We start from the raw sequence: 11,063 nt of genomic DNA on the forward strand, positions 1-11,063 counted from the left end.
GGAGTCCAACCATTCCCAGCACTGCCAAGGCCACCACTGCCGTGTGCCCAGTGCCACATCCACAGGGCTTTGAATCCCTGCAGGGATGGGGGCTCCACCTGAGCACCTTTTCCTGAAGGAATTTCCCCAAAACCCACCCTGAGCTCCCCTGGGCCAGCCTGAGGCCGTTCCCTCTCCTCCTGTCCCTGTTCCCTGGGATGATCCCAAATCTCCCCGGCTGTCCCCTCCTGGCAGGGAATTCCAGAGAGGGAAAAGATCCCTCTGCATCCTCCTTTGCTCCAGCCTGAGCCCCTTCCCAGCTCCCTCAGGAATTCCCCAGCCCCTTCCCAGCTCCCTCAGGAATTCCCCAGTCCCTTCCCAGCTCCCTCAGGAATTCTCCAGCCCCTTCCCAGCTCCGTTCCCTTCCCTGGCCCTGCTCCAGCCCCTCAGGGTCTCCCCTGCCATGAGGGGAAAATCAAAAAGCGGAGAAAACGTGAGGGGAAAAAAAGTGTGGGAAGTTTGTGGAGGGCTCTGCTGCAGAGCTTTTCCCTCCTGGATCCTCCTTTGCTCCAGGCTGAGCCCCTTCCCAGCTCCCTCAGGAATTCTCCAGCCCTTCCCAGCTCCCTCAGGAATTCTCCAGCCCCTTCCCAGCTCCCTCAGGAATTCTCCAGCCCCTTCCCAGCTCCTCAGGAATTCCCCAGCCCCTTCCCAGCTCCCTCAGGAATTCCCCAGCCCTTCCCAGCTCCCTCAGGAATTCTCCAGCCCCTTCCCAGCTCCCTCAGGAATTCCCCAGCCCCTTCCCAGCTCCCTCAGGAATTCCCCAGCCCCTTCCCAGCTCCCTCAGGAATTCTCCAGCCCCTTCCCAGCTCCCTCAGGAATTCCCCAGCCCCTTCCCAGCTCCCTCAGGAATTCTCCAGCCCCTTCCCAGCTCCCTCAGGAATTCTCCAGCCCCTTCCCATCTCTCTCAGGAACTCTCCAGCCCCTTCCCAGCTCCCTCAGGAATTCTCCAGCCCTTCCCAGCTCCCTCAGGGATTCTCCAGCCCCTTCCCAGCTCCCTCAGGAATTCCCCAGCCCCTTCCCAGCTCCGTTCCCCTCCCTGGCCCTGCTCCAGCCCCTCAGGGTCCCTCTTGTCCCAGAGCTGTCCCCAGCCCTGGAGGTGCCCCAGCAGTGCCAGCACAGGGACGGGCAGTGCCCCGGGCTGTGTCACACCGGGGCTGGCACAGCCCAGGGGCCATTGGCCTCCTGCCCAGCTGGGCTCACGTTCATCACCCCCAGATGCTTTCCCAGTTTTCCAGCCTCTCCATCCCACCCCTGTGGCCCTTCAGGGGGTCCAGGTGGCTGCTGGGGGGCTCCGCTGGTGGTTCCCAGCACGGAGAAGACTCTGGAGCAGCCCCAGTGAGTCCCTGAGCTCGGAGCCTGTCCCAGCTCCCCACAGCTCCCCACAGCCGAGCTCCTGCTCCCCCCAGCTCCTGGAGACCAAGTCGACGGACCGGAAGCAGACGCTGCTGCACTACATCTCCAACGTGGTGAAGGAGAAGTACCAGCACGTGGCCCTGTTCTACAACGAGCTGCACTACGTGGAGAAGGCAGCAGCAGGTACGGCCCCCTCCTCTGCCCTGCCAGGCTGGGCCCAGCTCCCGGCACGGCTGGCACGCTCAGCATCCCTGTGCCGCTTCCCAGTGTCCCTGGAGAACGTCCTGCTGGACGTGAAGGAGCTGCAGCGGGGCCTGGAGCTGACCAAGCGCGAGTACACCATGCACGACCACAACACCATGCTCAAGGACTTCATCCAGAGCAACGAGGGCAAGCTCAAGAAGCTCCAGGACGATGCCAAAATAGCCCAGGTACCTCTGTGTTCCCGGGATCTGCCCTGAGGGGGTGACACCCGGGGGTGGGCTGTATTTCCATGGAATGCTGGGGGTGGGGGTGCAGGGCACTGAAGCTGTGCCTGTTGCAGGATGCCTTTGATGATGCTGTGAAGTATTTCGGGGAGAATCCCAAGACAACCCCACCCTCGGTGTTCTTCCCGGTGTTTGTCCGCTTTGTGAAGGCCTACAAGGTAAACCAGAGCCTCCTTGTCCTTGTCTTTGTCCTTGTCCTCCTCCTCCTCTTCCTTCTCCTCTTCCTCCTCCTCTTTCCCTTTCTCTTTTTCTTTCCCTTTCTCTTTTTCTTTCCCTTTCTCTTTCTCTTCCCTTTCTCTCTTTCTCTTTCTTTCTCCTCCTCCTCATCCTTTTTGTCCTCCCCCAACTTCTTCTCTTCCTATACTCCTCCTTCCTATTCTCCTCCTCCTTTCTCCTCCTTTTCTTTTCCTCCTCCTCCTTCTCCTCTTTTTCTTCCTCCTCCTTCTCTTCCTTCTCCTCTCTGCCTTTCTTCTTCTTTCTCCTCCTCCTCTCCCTTCCCCAGAAAGCACCGTGGTGGCACGGATCCCATTGCTCCCTGGCTCCCCTGGGATCTCTAACCTGTGGATTTTCTCACAAACAGCAAGCAGAGGAAGAAAACGAGCTGAGGAAAAAGCAGGAACAGGCCTTAATGGAAAAACTCATGGAGCAAGAAGCGTTGATGGAGCAACAGGACCAAAAGGTATGGCACAGATAAACAGCTTCCAGGTGGGATTGGGTTCCTGATTTTCAGAAACCTCAGCTCTGAGTGAGGAACTTTGTAGTTGCCTACAAAGAGTCTGGAAGTTTTTATGGAGGGAACTGGGATAGGCTGGAAAAGTTCCAATGTGGGTCCTGCTGCTTTGGAAGTCGGCAGAATTAAGGAAAACTAAATAGGTGGAAAGTTGTCTTGTCCGTATTTCCACAAGCTTTTATCCTTCCCTGATTTCTCCATGGAGCGGGAGCAAGAAAGGAGGAGAAGGAGGAAAAGAAGGAGGACAAGGATGAAAAAGAGGAGGAGGAAAAGAAAAGAAGGAGGAGAGAGAGGAGGAGGAGAAGGAGTGGGGGGAAGGCAAAGAGGATGAGGAGAAAGAGAAGCGAAGGAGGAGGAAGATGAAAAAGAGAAGGAGTAAAAGAAAAGAAGGAGGAGAGACAGGACGAGAAGTAGGGGAAGGGCAAAGAGGATGAGGAGAAAGAGAAGAGGAGGAGGAGGAAGATGAAAAAGAGAAGGTGGAAAAGAAGGAGGAGGAGAGAGAGGAGGAGGAGAAGAAGTAGGGGAAGGGCAAAGAGGATGAGGAGAAAGAGAAGAGGAGGAGGAGGAAGATGAAAAAGAGGAGGAAAAGAAGGAGGAGAGACAGGAGGAGAAGAAGTAGGGGAAGGGGAAAGAGGATAAGGAGAAAGAGAAGAGGAGGAGGAGGAAGATGAAAAAGAGAAGGAGGAAAAGAAAAGAAGGAAGAGAGACAGGAGGATAAGAAGTAGGGGAAGGGCAAAGAGGATGAGGAGAAAGAGAAGAGGAGGAGGAGGAAGATGAAAAAGAGAAGGAGGAAAAGAAAATAAGGAGGAGAGAGAGGAAGAGAAGTAGGGGAAGGGCAAAGAGGATGAGGAGAAAGAGAAGAGGAGGAGGACGAGGCTGTTCCCAGCCTTGGGAATGGGGTGGAAATGGCAGTTCCCGTGGGAATTGCTGGGGTTCAGGGGCGTGTGAGGCTCAGGAGGGAGCCCGGGGGAGGATGGGGGAGCTCCACGCTGACCGTGCCCGTGCGTGTTCCCAGTCCCCGTCGCACAAGAGCAAGCGGCAGCAGCAGGAGCTGATCGCCGAGCTGCGGCGCCGGCAGGTCAAGGACAACCGGCACGTGTACGAGGGCAAGGACGGCGCCATCGAGGACATCATCACAGGTACCCTGCTGCCCCCTGCCCGCCGGCTGGGATCCCGGCCTCGGGAATGCCCGGCAGGGATCTGCCCAGTGCCTGCTCCACGCCTCTGTGCCCTCCTTTGTTCCCCTCCTGCTTTGGTGTGAAGGTTCTGCTCCTTCTCTTCCAGCTTGTGGGGACACTGCCAGGGTTTTAGAGCAGGCAGGGAGTGCTTGATCCCAGCAGCTGCTCCAGCTGTGCCCTGTGGATCTGTCCCAGATCCCTTTTTTCTCCCCACAAATGGGATCAGGGTGAGGATGAAGAGCCTCTGTTTTCATTAAGATTGATCCTAGAAATCCTTCAGTCAGCCCCCAGCGTCCCCAAACTACTCCAGGTTTTCCTGCAGATCCCAGAGGAAAGGGAGACAGCCCCTGCTGTGGCCAAGCACTGTCAGGACTTGGCTGCCAATATTTGCTGATTGAAAGAGCCACCTGAACTGCATCTTTGCCAGGAATTAAATCCTTTTTAACACTTCCAGCTTCAGGGATTGCAGGACTGGGAGTTTCCCACACGTTTTTCACCTGTGGTGTGGAAGGAAAATGATTTAAACACCTCAGGAGCTTCACAAACTCAGTTTCCTTGCGCAGAACCCAAAAATAAAGGGTCTTTGCCAGCTGCTCCTGGAAGTTTTCCACAGGAGTTTTTTCCTGCAGAAGGGCAGGAGAGCTGTTTGATCCCTCACTAAGGAAGCCAGGGAATTTTTGTCCAACTGGATGAAGTGTGTGAAGCTTGCCCAACTCCTTTTAACTTTGATTAATGGCCCTGAGATAACATTCCTCATTTAAAGGGCAGGGTGGCAATAATATCCAACCTGGCATTGCTTCCACAACTCCTCCGGACTCCTGGGACTTTGATTAATTGGAAAAATGGTTTCCCTGCTCTGTGGAAGGAACAGATTGTGTGGCAGACGCCCATCCCTATGGAAAAAAACCATCCAGGGGAGAGGCTGCCAGGCTCTAATTAAACATTTCCTGCACTCTTGTGCCTGGATTTGCCCATTTTGGGGCCTCAAGCCACGGAGGAGGAAAGGTCAGGCATGGAAGGTCAGGTAGGACCAAGGTCACCTCCCCATCCCTGGAGATCTCCCAGTAAATCCTGCACCTCCCCATCTCTGGGAGTGCTCCAGGCCAGGTTGGACGGGGCTTGGAGCACTCTGGGATAGTGGAAGGTGTCCCTGCCCCTGGCTGGGGTGACACTGGATGGGATTTAAGGTCCCTTCCAACCCAAATCATCCCAAACACCAAGGTTTTCCCACAAACCTGTAGCACACCTTAAAGCAAGTTCTTAAAGGGATTTACTTTATTAGAGGGGGAATGGCTTTAAGATGGAGGAAAGGTCAGGGACTGGGAAGGAATTCCTGGCTGGGAGGGTGGGCAGGCCCTGGCACAACATGCCCAGGTGAGCTGTGGCTGCTCCTGGATCCCTGGCAGTGTCCCAGGCCAGGCTGGACAGGGCTTGGAGCAGCCTGGGACAGTGGAAGGTGTCCCTGCCATGGCAGGGGTGGGATGAGATGAGTTTAAGGTCCCTCCCAACCCAAACCAGGCTGGGATTCCACCAGTGGATGAAATACCTCCTGAAGCCTCACAACCACCTTGTGCCAAGGCCAGTGAGGAGCAGGCTGGAGCGTGTCCCCGTGTCCCTTGTGGGAGCACTGAGCTGTCCCCTGGCCTGGAGCAGCGCTGACCTTGGTTTGTGTGTGGCTGTTGTTGTTCCCATGCAGTGCTGAAGACGGTGCCGTTCACCGCCCGAAGCGCCAAGCGCGGCTCTCGGTTCTTCTGCGACCCTGTTGTCCCTGAGGAATTCCATTACTAAACTCTCCCTCTTTCACACCTGACGCTCTTAGAAACCAGGAAGGTCGCTGTAGACTTTTTGCCACTTTGTTTGTGTGGATCTCAGCCAGGAGTCTGTGACTGTTGAGTGTGTAGTGGTGTCCAGCGTCCTCCTGACGTTGTAGTGGAGTCCCCTCTGTTGCATGTCCTCTTCATCCCATCCCTGCTTCCATCCCATCCCATCCGGCTGTCCCTGTGTCCCGTAGAACAAGCTGGGAGTCACTGGGATGAGTCTCCTGCAGTGCAAGGGCTGAGGAGCCCAAGCAGTGACAGCTCACTTGGCTTGTGTCGCCTCGGGGTGCCGTGCACGTGGCACCTCCGAGTGGAATTCCGGCCTGCATGGACCTTGGGAATGGCCTTGGGGGTGGCTTCTGACTCGGGAATAACCCCCATGGGGTGGTTTAGGATTCCTAGCGAGCTCCTGCATGTTCAGCTGCATGGGGTGGAACAGAGGGGTGGAATCTCTCCTTGTTCGGTCATGTCCATATTTAACTCTTTTACTCCATGCCAGTTCCATGCCAGCTTTATTTCATGGAATCAGGAATTCTCTCTGAGCCTGGAGCTGGTGCCGAGGCCGGGCTCAGTGCATGGAGCAGGGGAGTGGGGAGTGGGGCTGGGAGTTGGGAATACAGGGCAAAACCACCGGAATGGTGCCAAACCTGACATGGAACTGAGCGATTCCCGTCGTGGTGTCCGTTGTCCCACGGGTGTCCCTCACCCAGCATGGCCCTGGACACTGTTGTCCTCATTAAGGACTCAGCTTAAGAAGCCAGCAGTGTTCCTTCCACTGTTCCCTGTGAAATCCATCAGTGCTGCCAATAAATCCACAAACTAACCCACTCCATGGTTCTTTGCTCTTCCGGGTTCTCTCTGTGTCCTCTTCCTGGAGCCAACCTTCAAAGCAGCTTGGAATTGGGGTAGGGAGCACCTCCTGTCCCTCCTGCCCTGTCTAATCCCTCTTGCTCTGTGGTTTCTGCCCGGGAGGTTTGAACACTGACTTGACTTGCTCTTCATTCTCCATCCCATTTTTTTACTTAACCATCATTTTTTTTTTGTGTTCTGTTTTGTTTGTTGTTTTTTTGTTTTTGTTTTCTGTTTAGCCCTAAAGAAGAATAATATCACTAAATTTCCCAATGTTCACTCGAGGGTAAGGATTTCTTCTAGCACAGCCGTGGTGGAGGATTCCCAGAGCTGGCAAGCATCTCTTTTTACTTGGCTTCCTCCTCTTTCTCTGTGCCAGGCAGCTGGTGGTAGATGTGGCTGAGCTAATACTGGTGAGACCCTCCAGGCCAGTTGAGACCCAGATCCTTGATTTTCACCTCTGGAGGTGCAGGGATCCACTGGATGTTGGCTGGTGACCATCACCACACTGTTTTGGCCACTTCTCCTCAAGTTGAGCCCAAAACAGTCTTTGTTGGTTGGTGACCATCTTCACACTCCATTTTGGCCATTTTAATTCAAGTTGAGCCCAAAATAATCTTGTCCCCAGGTGCTGTTGGTTGGTGACCACCATCACACCCTGGTTTGGCCATTTCTCTTCAAGTCCAGCCCAAAATATTTTTGTCCCCAGGTGTTGCAGCCCCACAGTTGGGTTCTGCATGAGGTGGACAATCTCCAACTCCAGGTGTAGAGAGGGGAGAGCTGAGAAGTTTGGGAGTCCTGTGTGACCCCCAACACAAGTTACCCAGGAAGTCTGAGGGATTTGCCCAGTCCAACACAAATTTGTTGGCCAGGAGACCAATATTTGAGCTGGAATTGTCTTCGCTGCTTGTTCTCTTGTAGTTGCACAGGTGACAGCACATGTGACACCTGTAATGGGCTTCCACCATCCCATGCATCAGCTTTCTCCCTCTTCCATCCATCCATCCATCCATCCATCCATCCATCCATCCATCCATCCATCCATCCATCCATCCATCCATCCATCCATCCATCCCATGCTCAGTGTTCCCTCCCGAGCTCTCCCCTCCTTTGGCTGATGAAGCATCGCTCCAGCCATGGAAAGCAGCTGGAGAATCCCAACCCAGTGCCAGCTGCTTTTCCCAGGGGCACCTCTTTTAGATCTTGGAGGTCCTTGCCAACCTGAACGATTCCACGCTCGATGGGATGTAGGGATCCTAAATCCATCCCGGCAGGGTCACACACACCTGCCGTGAGGAACACCCACCAGCTCTGGCGTGTGGGAACACGCAGGGACCACCTCAGAGCACCTGGCTGGGGTCGATGCGGCCTCGGTGCCGTTCCCACAGCACCATTCCCACCAGCATCCCGATCCCACCAGTATTAACCGGCCGGCGGGGCGCGTAGCTCGGGCACGTCCGTCCTTCCCTGCGCCGCGCCGGGGCTCATCCCTGCTCCCGTCCTTCCACAAGCTGCTTTGACTGGCTTCCAGCGGGCCTTCCCCCCCAGCGCGCGCTGCCGTGCCGCGTGTCCGCGCGGGCGCTGCTGACTGCCGGCTCCCCGCAGATCTCCGGAACCAGCCGTACCGCCGGGCCGACGCGCTGAGGAGGAGCGTGCGCCGCCGCTTCGACGAGCACGGGCTGCGCTCCAACGGCGCCGAGCTGGCCATGTGAGCCCGCCGGGGGAGCGCGATGGGCTCCGCGCGCATCCCGCCTCCTTTTCCAGGGACGACGGACCCGCCGAGGGCTGGCCGGGCTCTCCACGCCAAGTGCCTGAAATGGAAGCTCCTGCTCCTGCTGGATCCAAGCAATAGGGTTGGGGTTGGTTGGGTTTCTCTGGACGCCGAGGCTCTGCAGGGTTTGTAACCAAAATGTAAAATAAGGGTTGGTTTGGGGGGGGGGGGGGGTTGGGTTGGTGAGAGCGAGGGCTCCCGTGGGCCTGACTGGTTGGAAACTGGGAATACTGGGATGTGCTTGGCTTTTAATGCTGGGCCGAGGGGCAGGCTTGGCCTTCAGCTGCACTTAACGGCTCTTTTAAAATTCAATCTACAAAGACATTTGAGGGCTTTCCGTACCTGGAATTAAAATAATCCCAAGGAAGAACCCAGCCCTTTTCCCAGCCCACGCAGCCTCCAAATGGAATGTGGGCCCACAGTCCCAGGGCTAGGAAGGGAACAGGAGGTTCCCCCAGCCCAGCACGGGGGCTTGGCACGTTCCAGGGCTTTGGCTGGCAGCGTTGGGGTAACAGCCTATTTATTAATTAGCACTAAGCAATTAACACCCAGTAATCAGTATTAGGCTCTGAAGGACCAGTGCAGTCCAGTTCCTGGCAGGGGGATTCCAACCCTGCTCCGAGACATCCCCGCTCGGATCCCTGCGGAGGCTCCTTTGGAAGGGAAGCCCAGCCTAAAACTCCCAGTAGGGTTTAGGTTCTCCATGGCATTTTCCAAGCCTAAAAAGGGTCAGGAGGCTGATTTAGGACCACGGTGCCCCTCCCCATGCCCCGGAGCAGCAGGATGGATCCCACTCCCTGCCAGCAGCACCCAGGAGTTGGGAAGAGCTGGGCTGAGGAGAAATTTGTCCTTCCCAAATCCCATTTTGCTTCCAGCTTCCCTGCCTGGGCTCATCCATCTGTTAATTGTAAAATTTCTTGTATAGTATTTAACCACTGAATTTCTTTGCCCTTTTCCATTGTGCTCCTGTGAACCACTGGTGAAGGTCCCTGTTTTTTTTTTTTTTTTTTTTCCTTGGATAATGTGTAGTTATATGATAATCTGTTTTTAAATGTACAGATATTTTGCTACAAAATTGGTGCAGTTTTTTATGGTTTTTACACTTCCCCCCCCAACTTTAGCCTCTGGGTAATATTGTAAATATTGTTTAAAAGGAAATAAATGCATCAAGCCTGTGCTATACAATCTGAATGTTATTTTAACTTATAGTTTTTGTTTTTATATTTAACTAAAAGGACAGTTTTGGACTCAGAGTTACCACATTGACCAATTTCCAGGAATTTTTCCTTGAAAAACTGCCAAGTTTTGCATTTACAGCACTGTGTACTTGACCTGCTAAAGAGAACATGCCACTGTTGGAATGAGTGTTTGGATCAAAGAAAATTGGATAATTTGAATTTCAAATTTCAGCACTTGCTGGGGTATAAGCACTAAATCTCATTTTCTTCAGCTCAAAGGTATTTTTATAATAAAAGCCCAGAATGAAAGCCAAGCTGGCATGTTCTCTTTAATATTTTTCTAGTCATAGATCAGCTTCTTAGCAAGATTAGAAGTGTTTCTAAAGCAGTTCACGTTCCTTTCCTGGTCTGTTCCTGCCATAAAATCAAATAAACTATTTACACTACTACACTGAAATCCAGAGGGGTTTTTTGGGACACTTTTACCTGTTGTTTTGATTTTCTTTTTTTTTTCCAAAAAAATGCTGGTATTTGCTAGGTGAACACCTGGAGCTTGTGTGGATGAAGACTGAAAGAATTTTGAAAAATCAATTTATTATTTGTTAATCTCAAAGAGGCTGAGGGAAGAAATTTGGGGTGTGGATGTTCCTGGGAGACACCTGGATCAGCTCCAGGAGAGGAATAAATGGGGATCTATATTTGCCAGAAATGCACTCAAAACAATTCAAATATTTAAGGCCTAAACAATTTGAATTTTAATATCAAAATTTAAAAGGGTTTAATAAAATTATTCGGGGGGGGGCAGTATTAACCAGCACAGCCAAGGTTTCAACATTGATGGACACGGTTAAAAATCATCCAAAATAATCCAATAATTGATCAAAAAGAATCAATTTAGCTAAAATTCCTTCCAGTTTCCAGGAGAGAATGCAGATGTTGGCTGTGCTGGGGCTGCCACAGGAAAAGATGGGGCTGGGAAATAGGAAAACACCAAAAAAAAAAAGCTGGAAAAATAAGCCTGAAGTCAATTCTCTGGAACTCAATCCTGCCTTGCTTGGTTTAAAAGCAGGCTCAGCTTAAGCTGAGTTTCTTCCAGCAAACTGAATTAAGATGTTAAGAAAACCCCACCACTGGACTGACATTCCCAGTTTTTTATTTTTAATGGAAAAATCAAGGCAAACCTTTTAAAAGTGATATTCCCTTAGGAACATCTTTTTCCTTGAATTTGTGTGGATGCAAGGGAAGAAGAGCACTGGAAGAAGTTGCTCCCTGCTTACAAACCCTTGGGACCTGTCAGACTCTAAATCCCAACTCCATGCCACATTCCAGGAGCTGCTGCCCTCCTGTTTTCCAGTGGCTCTTCCCACTTGGAGCATTCCCATTTTGGGATATAAATCCAGGGAAGTGGGTGGCAGGTGAGCAAAGCAAACCTGGCTGATTGTTCAGTCCTGGAATTATCCCATCCTTCCTGGGAGAGCCTGCAGGGAAAAACCTGGAATATTCCAACCTGGATTTCCACACCAAACACCCATGGATACCAAACCCCCCCCCCCAAGCCCTGTTTGACCAAATCCAGGTGTTTTTCCCCAGGCAATGGGTGATGAGCAACGACCCTTCAGGGGGAAACAGCAGGATTGGGTGTGCTTTCCCATCCCAAACC

At 52.9% G+C, this 11,063-nt stretch overlaps 1 protein-coding gene across 8 annotated transcripts in view; it reads left to right on the forward strand.

Annotated features, from left to right (window-relative positions):
* FMNL2 (formin like 2) overlaps nucleotides 1-9,888 on the forward strand; it is a 126,189-nt gene extending 116,301 nt beyond the window's left edge. For 2 of the 8 annotated variants that reach the window (XM_053947761.1, XM_053947765.1), the window contains 7 exons: nucleotides 1,446-1,575; nucleotides 1,660-1,823; nucleotides 1,937-2,038; nucleotides 2,461-2,559; nucleotides 3,626-3,749; nucleotides 6,694-6,787; nucleotides 8,060-8,145. In XM_053947761.1, coding sequence (XP_053803736.1) covers nucleotides 1,446-1,575; nucleotides 1,660-1,823; nucleotides 1,937-2,038; nucleotides 2,461-2,559; nucleotides 3,626-3,749; nucleotides 6,694-6,787; nucleotide 8,060 — 714 coding nt within the window. In that variant the 3' untranslated portion in view covers nucleotides 8,061-8,145. The other 6 variants (XM_053947760.1, XM_053947763.1, XM_053947764.1 and 3 more) reach the window with 5 other exon arrangements.
* The last annotated feature ends 1,175 nt before the right edge of the window (nucleotides 9,889-11,063 follow it).

Source organism: Vidua chalybeata, chromosome 7, assembly GCF_026979565.1.
Source record: "Vidua chalybeata isolate OUT-0048 chromosome 7, bVidCha1 merged haplotype, whole genome shotgun sequence".
NCBI lineage: Eukaryota > Metazoa > Chordata > Aves > Passeriformes > Viduidae > Vidua > Vidua chalybeata.